We start from the raw sequence: 18479 nt of genomic DNA, 5'->3' as shown, positions 1-18479 counted from the left end.
AGTAACTAATTACTGATTACTTCCCCCCAAAAGTAATCCCATTACATTACTGATTACTTATTTTCAAAAGTAATTAATTACTTAGTTACTTAGTTACTTTTTAAAAACACGATTTACAACCTGAATAGGTGATAAAGCGATAGATCTTTCAGCCCAATTCTACTTTTTCTGCATAATCCATCATACAAAATGTAATCCAATGGAAAAGTCTCTTTTTAAAACTTGTTTTATTATTTTTAATCTTTTAACTTTATGCATCAAGCAAAAATTTAATTATATGCACCATTCTCTGACTGGAAGAAATTTGTTTAATATTTAAACCTATTTTCTGCACATTCCAGCACATAAAATATTTTTTTTGTGTGTTTACACTCAGTCTTTCAAATAGATGCAAGTAAAACACAGCAGAAAATAAATAAAGTCAAAGACTCAGCGGTCCTGTTGCTCTATTTTCACCTGTAAAGCAGGACTGGAGCAGGCGGAGGTTTACCCTGGTGCAGGTGTGGAAGAATCCGCGAGTTTCTCTGTGAGTTTCCCATTACGTCGTAGCGCACTCGGTGCTTGCTTGGAAGTTTAGGGGGTGTTTTTCGCTGTAAAAAGAAATTTTCTTCCCACGCACAACGGACACTAATGTTTTTGTCACTTTTTATGGAGTCAAACTCAAATTAAGGTCAGTACTTCCACGCTTTAAACGCTGCACGCTCATACTCTCTCTGCACTCGATATATTATCCACTGTTGATCTGCACACAGCTGTTGTCACAACGTCGCACTTGCTAACGTCATTGTCATGAGACATTCTCGCAAAAAATCACGGTTTTAGTAACGCAGTAACGCAGCGTTCCTATGGGAAAGTAACGGTAATCTAATTACCGTTTTTGCAATAGTATTCCCTTACTTTACTCGTTACTCGGAAAAAGTAATCGGATTACAGTAACGCGTTACAAGTAATGCGTTACAAGTAATGTGTTACAAGTAATGCGTTACAAGTTTCACTTAATATTTCTGTTTTTATGTTACATTTTATATTTTAACCATTGTATGTTAATATTCTTTACATATACTATGTATTCTACGGAGCCCCGCAGGGGACATGGGAGAAAAAAAAATTAAGACGAACTAACTCAGGATCTCACAAAACTTTTGCGAGATCTCGCAAAACTAACTCGGGATCTCGTAAAACAAACTCGGGATCTCGCAAAACAAATTCGGGATCTCGCAAAAGTTTTGCGAGATCTCGCAAAAGTTTCAGCCGCATTCTTCTCCCGTTAGCTTTGAGCTAACGGGAGGTCTCGACCGGGAGGAACACTGCTTTCCCGGCACATCGTGCCTCGACCTCCCGGTCGGCTTCGAGCAGGCGTCCGAAGAATGCGGCTAAAAGTTTTGCGAGATCCCGAGTTTGTTTTGCGAGATCTTGCAAACGTTTTGCGAGATCCCGAGATAGTTTTGCGAGATCTCGCAAAAGTCCGTCTTAATTTTTTTTTCTCCCATGTCCCCTGCGGGGCTCCGTAGTATTCTGCCCTGATTACTATGTAATTGTTTGCTGATGCAATAACTATCTGAAAAGGGCCTCATTAGCTTGAAGAGTTTAACTTATGAAGTTGTTAATAAACGTTTCAGATTGGTTATTTTTTCCTTTGACATTTTGCTTGTTTAAGAAGAGAAATCAGACTCACAGGCAGCACACTCAAAGGGCATTTGCAGCATCTCAGACGCCAAAGTTCAGATTTTGACAGACAATGGGGGATTCATTGAGTATGAGTGTTAAATCTGAATTTATTATGAGTCTTTTAAGGATGCTAAACTTAATGACTAAAATGTTACTTTTCATGGGTAAAACTAGAGCTTTGATTTTGATGGGAAAAGGGGAGGCGTCTATATAAGTCCATATAGTGTATGCATTCAGTTTATAATTTGTACTGGAAATTATTTACCATTCGAACAAACATGTCTGTGTTCTATGTTGTCTACTGTATGCCAGGCCCTCACTTTTAAAGCGTACTGAGTGAATACAGACGCAGATAGTCTCCCTCTTCGCTCTGTTAGTGCCTGTGCCTTTGAAAAGCGCTCCTGTTTGTTTACTCTGTAGTCTCAAATTGGGCGTGATGCTTGGTTAGATTTCCATCAGGAGCTGGCTGGAGGTCATTGCAGGGGACCAGCTTCAGTCCTGTGAAGTCTTCAGCTGCCTATGTTTAGCAGAGTACTTCTCTAATGCTTTTGCAAAAAAAACCCAAAATGCCTCGGTGGAATTCAGTGAGAGTAGATGGGAAATTGGCAGCAATTCTGTTACCCATTCCATAAAAGACTCAAAGACCTAAATGATATCCTCAGTGGAGTTCTGACAGCCTATTTTTCATATAGCTTAATGAATATTTGATGGATTGCGAGTATGAGTCAACCATATGAACTGTTAAGAGGGGGTTAGTTGTACATGCTTAAATGACTTCTGATAAAATATAAAATACAAGAACTTTAGAAAATATATATCTTGAAACCGTGAATGATATTAAAGTTCATGTACTGTTTTAATTGTTTTGTTTAGTTTCTAAGTGATACCATTGACACCACTACCCTTCACTGCCATGCAGTCTAAGTGTTTTGGCTTGCTTCATGTCCTAGACCCAGTTAGTCAGGTTTAAATGGATAACGGGAAGCTTGCTACCTATTCTGTTTGCAATTCTTCTGCATTTCCCAACTTATACAGAGTTTAAGCACAAATACTTTGTGAATCTAATCAATGGAAGTCATTCTGTGACCAGAGTTGGTTGTGTTGAAACAGGACCTTAAATAGAAAAAAAATTATTATAATATATAATTATAATATAGTCTGTAGGTGATCTGCATACATTTAAAGCTAAATATGGGGTCTATTTCTAGTTCTGTTTTCACTGGTACCCCTACTTGGTACATCCTAAACCTGCATCATCATATACTGTAGCAGATTATACACGAGCATGAAGTTGTGAAAGTTGTGGCAAATGGGGGGAAAAGGACTGGGTATAGTGATGGCCACACTTACTGGCTTCACGTATTCACGGCTGCACAACTTAAATAATCAAAACATTAGGTATTTAAAAACCAGATGATGAGTGCAGCCACTGATAAGATAACTCGCCGTCATTGGCTTTTCTTTGAAGCGCACAGGCTTTGGAAGTTATTCTACAATAGTCTGCTTAATGCCTTTCATTTACCAAACAGAGCTGCTGTGTGATTGTGGCAGCACAATCACTGCTGTTAGATCACACATTTAGATGACTGTAAAGAGACACCCTAGAGTAAAGAAAAGGCCTTTAGTATAGTCAACTAATCCATCCAGTGCCATGGTACTGGGTCGTAGAGCTGGTACGAAAATTGTAATATAATGTGACATCCATCCATCCATCCATCCATCCATCCATCCATCCATCCATCCATCCAGGGCATTGTTTGGTTTTAGCACTGTTTATGGTTATGTGAATGATATGAATTTGCACTGAGCTGCTTACCTCATATAATTTGAAAAGTACTATTAGTATCACCACACCATCAAACATACCACTGCGACACAGGGTAGGGTCATCAAGACTGTGCAGCAAAGAAAAGAAAAGAAAAGTCCTGAAAGTTAACTTTAAATGCGGCCAGGATCTGGACTTTATTGAAAATGGTTCAGTAAGTGATTTCTTTCTGGAAATGCAATTTCAAGGCTTCGAGACAACAAAGACAATGTTGACTTTTATGTTATTCAGATTTCATTCGTGGGGACATTTTCCCGTCTACTGACCACCAGATTCACATTATGAACAAATGTTTAAACAAAGTTGTAGAAATATGTGATTTACATCCAAATGTTTTGGCAGGGAACACCTCCCCGGGTAACTTCAAAATGCCTTTGAATGCAAAGGTCCCAAAAGTAGAAACACAAAGAGATTTGCAGTCATTTCTGTTTCTGCTTTACTCTTTTTGATATCCTGAGATTTCTGGCAATGACAAAAACTAATTTTTCTTCATAAATTGCTTTATAAAGGGTTTTTTTTTGCTACTGCAATTATCTGATAGGGATCTTCTGTAATTTGGCCTTAGTTTTAGTAAATAAAAAAATATATAATTTTTCTAACAAATGAACAATTGATTTGTACTACTATTCATCCATCTATCCATTGATAGACACAGTGGGCTGTATTGGCATGGTTATTTATTGCTTCCTGCATGGTGCCAACTTTGCTTCAGGCAGCTTGCTCGGTGATTTTCTAGCAGAAAACTCTCCCTTTTTTGTCACTCTGTGGGATTTGGAAAGACTCCAGCAAACTACCTGCAGAGTCCCTCGGTACACACAGCGGTCGTGGATGAATTTGTGAAAATCAGCCACTATGATGAGAAGCTGAGAATGTTGAGAAGCAAAAAATAAAGAATTGTAGTAATAATTAGCACAATTATTAATAACTTTTAATAACTTTAAAAATGGATTTGGGCGTAAGTTTATTTTTTCACTGGTAGATTAAACTGAATCTTTTTTATTTTTGTTATTTTAAACAAGAAGGGCATTTTTTCCAGACATCATCAATAAGTTTAAGATCTGGTATAATATACACAGCATGTGTTCTCTGGTTTCATTAAAACAAACAAACAAACAAACCACAAATTAATAATTTTAGGACACTGAACTAATAAATGACGAAACACGACACTGTTCCCTTCTACACTGCGTTCACAATTTAATGTGTGAGTTCAGGAAAACACACATTTTGATTTTTCTGTGTTTCTTTACATGTGATACTGTGACATTTTTAAGCCTTTATAGGTAGCAGCACAAATGAGATTCACCTGGGTTAGTTAAATTACTGAAAAAAAATCTATGATAAAATGGGACTTGTTCATAATGATTTCTCTTCTTATTCATTGACTACCCCTTGAATCACACTCTGGTTTAATTGGTGGAACATATTGGACTTTTTCACACCACATAAGCCAGACTGGCCCAAGTGAAAAAAAAAAAGGGACAGCTCACTGGGCTGTGCATGACTGCTCTGGAGTCGGTGGGAGGAGTGTCAAGTCAAATGTACGGAAATGATCCCTTCAGGCCATTCATCCCTTCTATTCATGTGTGACCTACTCCTACTCTATAGGGATTAAAACAATATCACTGTCCCAACTAAGAATGAGATGTAGATTTTATTTTGTAAAGTAAAGATGAGTTTACTAACACATATTAGGGTGCTGCAATAGTTTATAATAAACAAGTAAAGCGGAGATTCTTTACATTTAGTCTACATATTGTTGTAGCCCTTGTTAAATCATAAATTGACTGATTAACTACATATTTTGGAAAGCTGGGGTCAGTTTTATACCCAGGCTTGATTACTTCCACAATGGCTGAATAAAAGACCTCAATAAGCAACACAACATGTTACGATCTAAAGAAACAGCTAAGAAACAAAGTTATTGACATCTATCAGGCTGGAAAGGGTTACAAAGCCATTTCTAAGCTTTGGAGTGAACTATGGTGAGAGCCATTATCCACAAATGGTGAAAACACAGTGGTGAATCTTTCCATGAATGGTCGGCCACAATTACTCCAAGAACACACTGACGACTCAACCAGGAGGTCACAGAAGAACCCTGAACACCCGCCCTCTCACATCATCTATAATTGACTGAGACAGGACTCTCTTCCAGACACTCTAAACCAAGGCACAATGTACATTCCAAATTCCTTTAACTTTAACTTTAATTTTAAATAGGTTTATATTGTCTATCCTGTAAAATAGTCAGATGTCTATTCATACAGGGAGTGCAGAATTATTAGGCAAATGAGTATTTTGTCCACATCATCCTCTTCATGCATGTTGTCTTACTCCAAGCTGTATAGACTCAAAAGCCTACTACCAATTAAGCATATTAGGTGATGTGCATCTCTGTAATGAGAAGGGGTGTGGTCTAATGACATCAACACCCTATATCAGGTGTGCATAATTATTAGGCAACTTCCTTTCCTTTGGCAAAATGGGTCAAAAGAAGGACTTGACAGGCTCAGAAAAGTCAAAAATAGTGAGATATCTTGCAGAGGGATGCAGCAGTCTCAAAATTGCAAAGATTCTGAAGCGTGATCATCGAACAATCAAGCGTTTCATTCAAAATAGTCAACAGGGTCGCAAGAAGCGTGTGGAAAAACCAAGGCACCAAATAACTGCCCATGAACTGAGAAAAGTCAAGCGTGCAGCTGCCAAGATGCCACTTGCCACCAGTTTGGTCATATTTCAGAGCTGCAACATCACTGGAGTGCCCAAAAGCACAAGGTGTGCAGTACTCAGAGACATGGCCAAGGTAATGATGAAAGACGACCACCACTGAACAAGACACACAAGCTGAAACGTCAAGACTGGGCCAAGAAATATCTCAAGACTGGTTTTTCTAAGGTTTTATGGACTGATGAAATGAGAGTGAGTCTTGATGGGCCAGATGGATGGGCCCGTGGCTGGATTGGTAAAGGGCAGAGAGCTCCAGTCCGACTCAGACGCCAGCAAGGTGGAGGTGGAGTACTGGTTTGGGCTGGTATCATCAAAGATGAGCTTGTGGGGCCTTTTCGGGTTGAGGATGGAGTCAAGCTCAACTCCCAGTCCTACTGCCAGTTTCTGGAAGACACCTTCTTCAAGCAGTGGTACAGGAAGAAGTCTGCATCCTTCAAGAAAAACATGATTTTCATGCAGGACAATGCTCCATCACACGCGTCCAAGTACTCCACAGCGTGGCTGGCAAGAAAGGGTATAAAAGAAGAAAAACTAATGACATGGCCTCCTTGTTCACCTGATCTGAACCCCATTGAGAACCTGTGGTCCATCATCAAATGTGAGATTTACAAGGAGGGAAAACAGTACACCTCTCTGAACAGTGTCTGGGAGGCTGTGGTTGCTGCTGCACGTAATGTTGATGGTGAACAGATCAAAACACTGACAGAATCCATGGATGGCAGGCTTTTGAGTGTCCTTGCAAAGAAAGGTGGCTATATTGGTCACTGATTTGTTTTTGTTTTGTTTTTGAATGTCAGAAATGTATATTTGTGAATGTGGAGATGTTATATTGGTGTCACTGGTAAAAATAAATAATTGAAATGGGTATATATTTGTTTTTTGTTAAGTTGCCTAATAATTATGCACAGTAATAGTCACCTGCACACACAGATATCCCCCTAAAATAGCTAAAACTAAAAACAAACTAAAAACTACTTCCAAAAACATTCAGCTTTGATATTAATGAGTTTTTTGGGTTCATTGAGAACATGGTTGTTGTTCAATAATAAAATTATTCCTCAAAAATACAACTTGCCTAATAATTCTGCACTCCCTGTATTAATGTACAGAATTCAGACCCCCCCCCCCCCATTGTACAGAACCCCCCATTTTTGCACATGTCGAGTAGCGTCTCATTTCACTGTGTGTTATACTTGTATAACTATGCATGTGACAAATAGAGAACCTTGAACCCTGAACAAAATGTAAAGAACTTGTGTTACTTTTCCAAGTTAAGGTTCATGATTCAACAATAAGAAAAAGACTGGACAAAAATGGCATCCACTGGTTTCAAAGAGAAAACCACTGTTGCCCAGAACGAACACAAAGGATCATCTTATATTTGAACCACGAGACTTGTGGCAAAATATTCTTTGGACTGTCGAGACAAAAGCTAAAGTTTTTGGAAGGTTTGAGTCTCGTTACATCTGGTGTAAAACTTTGCACAGCATTTAAAAAAAAGAACATCATACCAACAGTTAAACATGGCAGTGGTAGTGTGATAGTGTGTGACTGCTTTGCTGATTTAGGACGTGGACGAACTCCAGAAATCGATGGGACCATAAATTCTGCATTCAGTACGTCCGACCATCAGTTTCTACCCTGAAGCTCATCTGTATTTGAGCTGTGCAATGGGACAATAATGTGAAACACACCAATCCACCTCTCAGTGGCTAAAAAAAAACAAAATAAAGCTGTTTGAGAGGCCGAGTCAAAGTCTGGACTTAAATGAGACTTAGATGCTTTAGTGCAGAGATTCCCAAAGTGGGGGGCATTGTGAGGGCTCCCACACAAATGCAAAGCAGAAGATGAAGCATCGCCAAATATGTTTCCAAACCAACTTCCTTCCAAGCAAAATACAAGAAAATATGATGACTGTGTAGCCTTTGGCTTCACCTGCACAAGTGACAAGGTAGGTCTCCCCGACAGAATTACTTTTCTTTGCAAGATCTCACAAAAGTTCATCTTAATTTTTTTTAATCTCCCATGTCCCTTCCGGGTCTCCATATTAAACAAAGGGGGGCCTAGCAAAAAAAAGTTTGGGAACCGTGGCTTTAGGGTGACCTTAAACAGCCGTTCATGCTTAAAAACCGTACAACGGGGCTGAATTAAAAAAATTTCTCCAAAGAAGAGTGGCCTCATTGCCAGCTATCACAAGTGCTTGATGGCAACTTCTGCTGCCAAGGTTGCTACAACCAGTTATTAAATTTAGGGACAAATTACTTTGTCACACAGGGTCAAGTAGGTAGGTCCTTAATAAGTGAAGTCATCATTTAAAAAACTGCATTTTATATTTACTCAGGTTATCTTTGTGCAATATAAAACTCTGTTTGATGATTTAAAACATTTAAGTGTGACAGATATTCAAAGGTGGTAGACACTTTCTCACAGCGCTGTATGTTTCCAGTGATCATTTGTTAATAGTTTGTTTTTGCAGCAACTGCCCATCAGGAATTAATATGAATTAATGAAGGGACTATTCAGCTGTACTAAAAACGATGAACACAATGCTACACAGTACCCATAAATATATGCCTGCCTAGTGATTCAGGGTTGCAGTGATGAAAATGTAAAGAATAACTTTCACCATCCGCTGGTGCAAACTGCAGAAAGTGTCTGCACACAAACACTCCAAGCTGATGTCGCGAAGCTGTCTTTCTCCACATGCCTGAGCTCATCATGAAAGGTGTCACAAAAACAGCACGTAGATTGTTTACTCTAAATTCTAGTCGACAAATATATCACAAAGTGGTGGCAAACGGATATGATTAACCTAAATTTATTCACAACTTCATGTTTTGGTTGTAATCGTGATGAATGAATGAAGAATTCCCGAGTTAGATCGCTCCCTTTGAACAAGTCTTTTGGTTGACATAGTAAACATGGCCAGTAAACAGTTCCATAATCATAAACAACAATGCTGCCACTTTAATATGGAAAGAAGCGTCAGGGGCAAATCACTGCGTCACTGCACTCGGGGATCGCTGTTTATATGCTTTGCTTTTTTTGACAAACCATGCTGGCTTTGTTCAGTGGCGGAATGGCTCACCTAAATACAACAGTGCACCTGCTGTCTCCTTTCATTTCTTGTTCGATCACAGCACATAATTGCTAGTCAGCACCTGCTAAGCATTCATGATGTGGGAGTGGCTGTGAAAATACAAACATATGTACAGAATTTTTGATCTTCCTGTTTAAACTCTCAGTTCCGCCGTGTTGTAGAGGTGCAATGCTAAATTTTAACATAAAATAAACACGAGGCAGATGACATATGAGGGCCTTACAAGACTGACTGGGAAAAAGCCATGGAATAATCTTTGCCCACAGGGCTCATTGATCTGCCTTTGAAGAGCTGAGAGGATGAGAACATACAGACATGCCAATGATTACACATTAGGGTTCTGCAGTTGTGTTTCACAGTAAAGTGACACATTTGTGCTTTATTTGAAGTATGACAGGATAAACTGACATGCACATGTTATGTAATATTCATCATCCTTCCTTAAAGACATTCATGGTAACACTCGTGTTTGTGACGATAAGCCTCAACCTTCTACTATCACTTCCACAGAACCTATAGGATTGCCTTGAAGAAGTCCAGCTTCAATCATCATTGGACTTTACCAGAACAGCTTTGCATGTTTCACAGCTCCAAAATCATTATTTATCTTATGCTAGCTCTTCATGCAGCACCTCACTTCATCCTGAGTCTGTAACAAGCCATCTCTTTGTAGCTCCATCTCTCTCTTTTCTCTGATTTCCTGCTGCTTTGCCTCGTTACAGCAGCACTGCCTCGTCTGTTGCTTGTGTGCAGGCTCTGAAAACAATCTGCAAAAATACTATAAAATATAAGTTCCTGATTAAAATGGTCACTTCTCAAATCCATCCACTTATGTTTGAGACTGAGTCTGATCCGGAACTTGAAAGCTGACAGCACATGCGCAGCCTAACCGAAAAACCTACTCCATACTCCATATTTCCTGCCTTAATGGACAAGTGCATTGGCTTGAGGCTGAGGCTAAAAACTGACTGACAAAAAGAAACTGCACCCACTGTAGTATAGTGCTTTTTTCCCCAAAAATGGAAAGCAAATGTAATTTTACTTCATAACCAACAAAACTTATAAAGTAGTCCTAAACAGAGCAGCAGAAAAACGTAGGATGCAGCAGGTGGTTGCTGTGTTAAAAAATAAAAACGCATTTAGAGCAGCTTTTGGCTGAAAGAGATAAGATGTACATACACTGACCTTATTTGAAACTATAGGTATCTAACATTGTAACAAACGAAAGAAAGCAAAATCGTTCCACTTTAAAATTGTGCCATCTAAACCAAACAAAAACAAAGCCAAAACGATTACGCTATCACATCATTTTCCTGTAACATTTTTTTCTAATGTGCAGCTGTAAGAGGTGAATCAATTACAAAAGATTCACTACCCTGCCAACATTTCTGTCTGTCTTTTAGCAGCCTGCACAGCCAGTCTCTCAGGCACTTACAGCTGGATTGTAGCTCAGTAGCAACACCAACAAATAATTCTTGATAGGACCTTTTTCAGTTTGTTTGGCTTTCAGCTATTTCTGGTTTACTTTAGCTCATCTGACACCTCAAATACCATGTCTCTTCTTCCACCAACTCTAATGTCTTTTTACATTGGCAATTTTTCTGCTTTTCCAGCTGCAAGAAAATAAAAACCCAATTCTGCTGCCTCTCTGTTAATTTTCCTGTTTTTTGCAGGGAAACAAATGTATACTGGTAAAGGAAACATTAAGAGCAGATGCAATGCTCACTGTGATGGATAACCCAAAAAGTAACTATATTACCAAGGGCTTATGTTCCCCAGTTTCATAATCTGCTTACACACATCAACCTCACTGCACGCCTCACCCACGTGCAGCAAGTTTCAGAGCTGAAATTTTCACACTGGTGAACACAGCACTTTGGGAACATAAGAATGGCCTCTGCATAACAAATTAAACTCAAGCTCAAAGCATGTTGCTGTTAAGTGAAGGAATTGAATATGATACTGCAAATCTGCAGTGCCCCAAAAGTGGTAGGCGTCATCTTTGGGAAATGGCTACTCTGATTAAAATTTCAGTGGAACAACTGGGACGGATCAGTCGATAAGCAGATTGACAGGTGTCGTTAAACAGAACCAGGATGGATTTTTCTTTACTTTCAGTGTTTTTAAGTTAAGCTAACTGACTTTATTTTACCATCTTTATTTTAATGAATTATTCCTGTGGAGTCTGATTTGGCCACAACCTTAATAAATATGCAAAACAATATGCTCCACAGTAAGTAACAATATGTCTTCAGCAAATGTGAAATTGGAGGATAAAAACTTGCAACACTCAATATGCCTGTGTGGATGAAATCAGTTAAATAAATCATACAGCTTAGTTAATTCAGAATATTACAAAAACCACTCGCTGGTTGTAAATATAAAGGGAATTGGTGTTAGCATTCGTGCCAGAGATGCAGGAAAACAGTACTCTGCAGATCCTGCAAAGCCAGTAGCAATTACAAAGAAAAGACATTGTTTTTTGATGATGCTGGGGATATGGAGATCACTTCCACTCGACTAAGTGAGTCATCCAGCCTTTTCAGCTCTTTGACAGGCAAAAAACTCCACCAGCTACCTTGTTTGTTCCTGTCATGTCTGTTACTGAGACTGTAATGCTTGATACTTGTTCGAGTGCCCGTGTGTCTGTATGTGTATGTGTGAGTGTGTGTGTGTGGTTTAATTTAGAGGTACAGTACTTATGGCATACTAGCATGAATCTTAAATCTTCTAGAAAAAACTAACTTTGGTTTGTGCAGAACTGAGCACAGTTACACAGCTATATCATTTAAAGCACCGACACACTGTTCATCTTCATGATCTCAAAGAGATCGCGGAAAGTCTTTCTTGGAGGAAGGAGAAAACATTGGCTTCATGAACTGTGGGTTGTGGGAAGGTACAGTTACATGGGGACCCAATCCTAGCAATTAAAAAGAAATGAGCAAATAAAATCAATGAGGATCACTTACGCTGTGGTGTCAAAGGACTCACCAGAGGACAACACAAGTCTATATCTTAATTAGGAGAAATAATGTGTTTATGGGCCCAGCACAGAGGAAGAAGTTGGCAAACTACAATGGTCTTTACAAATCACACCAAATTTAAAGCTAAAAGAGTTAATTAATTCCACTGGACATGCTTTTAAGTATGTTTACTAATCCCTGTTCAGGCACACATCATCACTGTAACAGTTTTTGTGTAAAGCTCTTCATTATTTAGTGGGGGGTGCAAAAATATGCAAATTTGAACTCTGCTGAACTTTGTGGGTGCAGCCAACTGAAAACTGTTCACAATAACAAACAGAGAGACAGAGAAAAACCCAGCCTTTCTTTGGTTAATTATTTCCATACCTGCATTGTATAGTAATAAGCTTACAATATACAAATATCAGATATAAAACCTCCATAAAAATAAAAATATTTATTTATTAGCTTAATTTAAGCAAGCAGATGGAGGAGGGAAAAAGTTAAAGATGACAGTTTCTAAATGGAGGGACAGTAACTGTGTGTCTATATGTAACTCTAAGTGTATATTTTGTCTATATCCGCCATTGTAGAAATTCATCTCATGTAAACAATAACGTGGTGCACAGGGCGACGTCAACAAGCCCCACACCTTTGGCGTTGCGTGACTAAATCTCAGTTTTCCTCATCCACATGTAAACGCAAAAACAAAGTTTTCGAAAATCTGTGGCAGGAAAATCCCAGTTTTCAGTGATCCAAAATGCCGTTTACATGTGGACGAAAGGCCCAAACGGAAAGAAAAAGCTGCGTTTTCAAAAATACCCATGTACATGTGGACGTAGCCTGTAACTGTAAAATTGTATCAACTCTTAAAAGCTAGCTAACTAAGCTAATATAAGCAGCAGCAGCAGATTGAAAGTTGTGTCTCTAAATGACCCTGATGTTTATAGTTGGTTAGCCGTTGTTTGTTTAGCAGTGTTTTGTGGCCAGGTTTGCAGATTCAGTTGCATTTTTAACATGAAGGAATGAAACAGTAAGTATGTCGAGTGTAACTGGTAATATTAGCTAGGGTTGCTGGGGCATTGAACAAGAACATTAAACTAGAATTAGGCTAATTAGCTGAAAATACTGAAGCCGCCCATCAAACTCTTTTCATGTTAAGACTGTGAAATGTGAAATCCAGTGACAAGCCTGACATTTGGAGTTAGAGCTGCAAAGCAATTTTTAAATCTCCTATTTGAGAAAGAGGTTAACAGTCAATTATTATCTGTCTCTAATTTTAGCCACATGTAGCTGAGACGGTTATGTTACACTGATAACATTTGCTTGTCAAAAATGACGTTGTTCACGATGTAGCCTGAGCCTAAAAAGCTACTGTAGAGTTTGAATAATAGGATGCGTGTCCCTTCCTCTTTCTCTCTCTCGCCGTCTCTCTGAGGGTATTTTAACAAGGTGCTGACAAGAAAAATGATAATGATGTGTCTGTCATGATGCAGAGCCGGGTAAATTTGTCACAATGGCAGGTGACTGATGGTCTAGGATCATCCAACGGCCAAACCCTGAATTCTTTCCCTGAACACACACGCAGACACACACGTGTAGACACACACAAAAATCACTCAGCACGGGTAGCTACAAGCAGGTAAATCACTTTCTTCCTCAGGTTTATCCTCATTGTTCATGAACTGCCTGTCTTTTTTTTTTCAGCCTGCAAGTGACAATGTCATTACAGTAACCTTTACAAAGTGTAAACTACTGTACTGTGACTGTAACTTTATATGTATGAAACCGATGCTGTGATCATTCTTCTTCTGCATAGCAATATGTAGGCTACATCAAAGTATTCACCAAGGTCGTTACTGTTTCAATGCTACACAGATTTCTGCTTTAATGCTCGCATAGATACAATGTGATGCTGACATCTTAACATGCAAACTGCTTTTTTTAATGTATCCAATAAAATCAGCAGTTGGTGTTAATTTGTTTGATTGCCAATATTTTAGTTTCTAATCTCATGGTGAGGCATTGTCAGTGTTAAGAGACATTTTAATGGTTCTGTAAAGCATTTAGAGCAATCTCTCTTCTTTTATTCAAAACGAAGGCATAGGCTATTTTCACAGCAGTTACTCTGATATGAAAGGGTAGGTAAAACCCAACTGTTATAAGGACATTATGAAGGTTATGCGCTGCGTTTATCCGCTATTTAATGTCAAAATGGCTGCTGGGGAAAAAAAAACTTGTGTAATCTAGATAGAACGAAAAATATTTCACCACCTACTCTTACATAGTACCACTGCGATACTGTCTTTTAATACTTACAATATTAATACTTAAATAGGGTTAGGTTAAAAAATATATAACAAGGTGTAAAGAGCATTGCATAGATTTGATATATTTAATCTATGTTATGCTTGACCTATTGGCTTATTTTATAGATTAAATATAATATTGAATTAATTAATTATTCAACAAAAAAACCCCACAACACCAAAACCATCATCTGACAAACAAACAAGAATAAAATTACCAAACCGTGTTTTACATTTTCCACAATTCAAAAGACACAACATATCTTATGGCAGATAAATTGTGATTGTCAGATGTGACACAACTTTTATGTGCCGAGAGAGAAAAGACTGAAGTCACTGTGAGTTTTGTGTTTGGTGACTGAGCAGACATGCAAAGAACATTTCCATAAATATTTAAAGAGAAAGTAGGAAAGCAAAGCTGTTTTCATACAGTGATGGAGTCATGCTTATTAAAATCTGCCTTTCAAGGTTTAGATACACTAAAGTGCAATATAACACGTAGCCAGAACCTGATTGTTGCGACAGGATTTTATTTCTATTAGTCTAAATGACACGTGTATTAAGTTTAATAATGTTAATGTCAGTAAGGTTGCAAATCTACTGGCATTTAGCGAAGTCTGGTTAAGCCAAAGTATTTTCAGTATAAGAAAAATCCTTCTCAGGAAAGAAGATTAAAAAGAAAAAACTTCAAATGATAAATTATTCAAACCCAAAAAACTGAAAACACTTGGCCTGCCAGTTATTACCTGGCAAATAAACCAAAGGTAAAAACAAAATGTTCACAAATTTTGTCCATTATTTCTGTGCTCTTCAATGTAATTACAGATCACATTTCCATGGTGAATATCAGACATACACGGCATGTAAGAAATGACATTATGATTTCATTTTAAGCCACAAAGCCTGTCTTACAGCAGAAGGGCTCTGGCACCAATTCACCTTAATGTTACTAACTACATCTGTGCCTTTTTCTGTCGTGACATGTCAAAATGACCATCATTAAAAATAGATGTTACAGGCGTATTGGTACTATTAAGTATTGTGTGTGAATATATATATATATTTTTATTTTCTTGCTGTGTATTGGAGTGTTAGGAGCACTACGCTTGCAAACACATTAGTAACTATTTTACGTGCCAGAAAAAAAAAATTGTTTTTCTTGGTAGATTTGGTATAGCAAATAAAAATGTAGATTTATTGGTTTGATTTTAATGAAAATAAAGAAACAGCACTTTATACATGCTTTTTTTTCTCCTCTTTTACTTGCTGTGGAATACTAAAACAGCCTTGAGCTTCTCCTGTGGTCATACAACTACTGATAACATCAATGGTATCAATAGTGACATTTAAACATGAGCAAGGTCCACAGGTAAATGCCACTGGGGGTTCTTCAAGGCTTTTAATCTAACCTCCCTTAATAGTTGATGATTTGAAAGGAGGACAATGACAGATTGTGTAGGGGTTCAATCCATAAATTTCTATAATGTAAAGATATGCTTCAGTGGTGAGAACTGACCTGTGATACATTTAGAAGTTGTCTCTGAAAGGCAGATCAATATTTCTTGTGAGCTGCATGGTAAGCAAATTGAAGTACAGTACTTTAGCAACAGATAACAAATACAAAATGTCACCAGACATCAAAAACAAATCTTTTGTAGCAAAAAATAAACATCCCCTGGGTTCTGCATTTCTAATTATAATACAATGAAACACACTGGCTTTCCAAAGCAAAACCCATGTCTGCACAAAAAAAGTGATTTAGAATAAAAAAAAAATACACTTTTTCTGACACCCCAAGGGTGTTTGGGTCTAACTAGATTCATCATTCTGTTGCAACAACAGCTTTTCCCATTACTGTCAAGCACATCATCCCTTTGCGACAATAGATTTTCCTCTTCACAACCAAACAAGACACTAACTTTTTAACACATGTCATAAAGCTGTGAGACATCTCATTCAGTGCATGGGGGCCCATGTTGATCTGAGACTTCAGACATGCCATCGGAGAGAACAAACGGTTCGTCATCTCATGGTTTCTCAAATGACAGGCTTGTCACAAAACAGCGAAAAGCTTAGATGTGCAGTTCACTTGACACACAGTCTTTGGGGATGTCTCTTAAAAAATGGTGCCCCATTTAAAAAAAAAAAAAAAATCTGTTAGTGTGGGTGGGAGGATGGGATTGGGGTACATAACAAATAAAGCACTGGCCTACAAAAGATCCAGAGGGAACACTCTATATGCCTTCTTGGTATCCATTTAACAGGAGGGCTTACAGCAGCCGGCTGCTTACAGCCAAACTGAAGTGCTATATTACTCACCATGCTCAGCTGGAAACACTATAGAAAATGTGTTTGCCTAGGATCTACTCTCCTTTATCAATCCCAAACAGCAGGGACTAGAGCTTTAAGCACTATGCCAGGGCTCCAGCAATAGCAAACAACATTTCAGACAGAAAAAGAAGAAATGGTTTCACAAATAAGATTTCAGTTTTGTCTCTTTAAAATCCTTTAAAGCTGAATCTATCACAGCGCATCCTACTGAATTCCCATCGAGACTATTCAAAGGCACTGCCTTAGAAAAGAAACATGCAGCCTTAGAAGTACAAGCTCAAGTTTGAACACATGTTGACGAACCTACAAAGAAAGAGAAAACGAAAAACAGGTGCAAGGGCACTCGATTCAGATCTTACCAATGAAGAGGTTCCATTCAGAATCTAGGTCTGCCTGGTTTGCTAGACAGCCTCTCATTACGTTGTGACAGTAGTTGGGACAGGGTTTGAGCCCAGGCATTCCACGACAGTATGGACAGTACAGCATCCTGGTCAAGGCTTTAACACATGCTGGAGCTACATTCACCTGCAAAGCAAAGAGATGCTTTTTCAGTTATGTCAGGGATTGAAATGGTGATTATTTCTAATAGAAGTTGAAATGTTTGATGGTAGTCAAAATTTTCCAAGAGGTTTCTACCAGCACCAGTGCATGCCAAAGCATCAGCAGTCAAAAATGCAGTTTTATATGAAACTATAGAGGGGATGGAAGTCGGACGGACACTACACTCTATTGCATCTTCTGAAGCTTGAAATGTGGAAATCCAGCAGATGAAACTGCATGACAAGGTTTACATCTCTGTCCATCTCCATTTATTGTGAAGGCTGTGCCTTTTGTTGTTGGGCCATGTAACTGTGCTGGCTTGAGTAAAAGTGACAGGATTCTCACATCTGCTTCCCCTCAGAGGTGGGGATGCAGAACGGGAAGTACATCTGATAATTGGCCTGTCAGCCTCTGTATTCATGGTTGACTTTAGATTTTGAACAGCACACACTGGAGACTTCTAGTGTGTGTGTGTGTGTGTCTGTGTGTGTGTGTGTGTGGGGGGGGGGGGGGGGGGGGGGATGGTTTCCGATGGGTCAGCAAAGCAGGATAGTTAAAAGTAAAGCTAACTAAGCCAAAAAGGGACGTATCCTTACATTTAAGCAATAAAAAATTATTCAGCAGCACTTTGGTTTAGCAGATATTCAATATATACTAACAATATAAATATGTGGAAAAAATATTGATAAAATATATGCAATTTGGTGCATAAGCAGTGATTTTGCGGACTTTAATTTAAAGTCCGCAAAATCACTGCATTTTTATTCATTTTCTTTCACTAATGTATCACTTTAGTGCTACTTAAACTTCTGTTAATTTTGGTACTGTCAGACAAATAAAGAAATAAAAAGCAAAGACAGACGGCACAAAGACAGACGGCACAAAGCCTGCGACGAAAATAAAGCACAAATAAAAGAAGAATATAAGAAGATAAAAATGAAAAGAGAAGAACGCATTAGTGCACTACTGTAGCTCCATGGCAACATCTGAGGCTTTGCCATGACACTGCATAC

At 38.4% G+C, this 18479-nt stretch overlaps 1 protein-coding gene across 3 annotated transcripts in view; it reads right to left on the bottom strand.

Annotated features, from left to right (window-relative positions):
• The window catches only part of LOC146583435 (glypican-6-like), a 163562-nt gene that overhangs the window by 62631 nt on the left and 82452 nt on the right, over window positions 1-18479 (bottom strand). For all 3 annotated transcript variants that reach the window (XM_085271570.1, XM_085271551.1, XM_085271560.1), the window contains exon 4: window positions 17286-17451. In XM_085271570.1, the coding sequence (XP_085127696.1) occupies window positions 17286-17451 (166 nt within the window). The remainder of the gene's footprint in view (window positions 1-17285; window positions 17452-18479) is intronic.

Source organism: Mchenga conophoros, linkage group LG1, assembly GCF_057382185.1.
Source record: "Mchenga conophoros isolate Kocher_MC1m ecotype Shallow Benthic linkage group LG1, M_conophoros_male_GT1.1, whole genome shotgun sequence".
NCBI classification, from domain to species: Eukaryota; Metazoa; Chordata; class Actinopteri; order Cichliformes; family Cichlidae; genus Mchenga; species Mchenga conophoros.
Note: the sequence above shows the minus strand (reverse complement) of the source record. Positions and strands in the feature narration are given on the sequence as shown.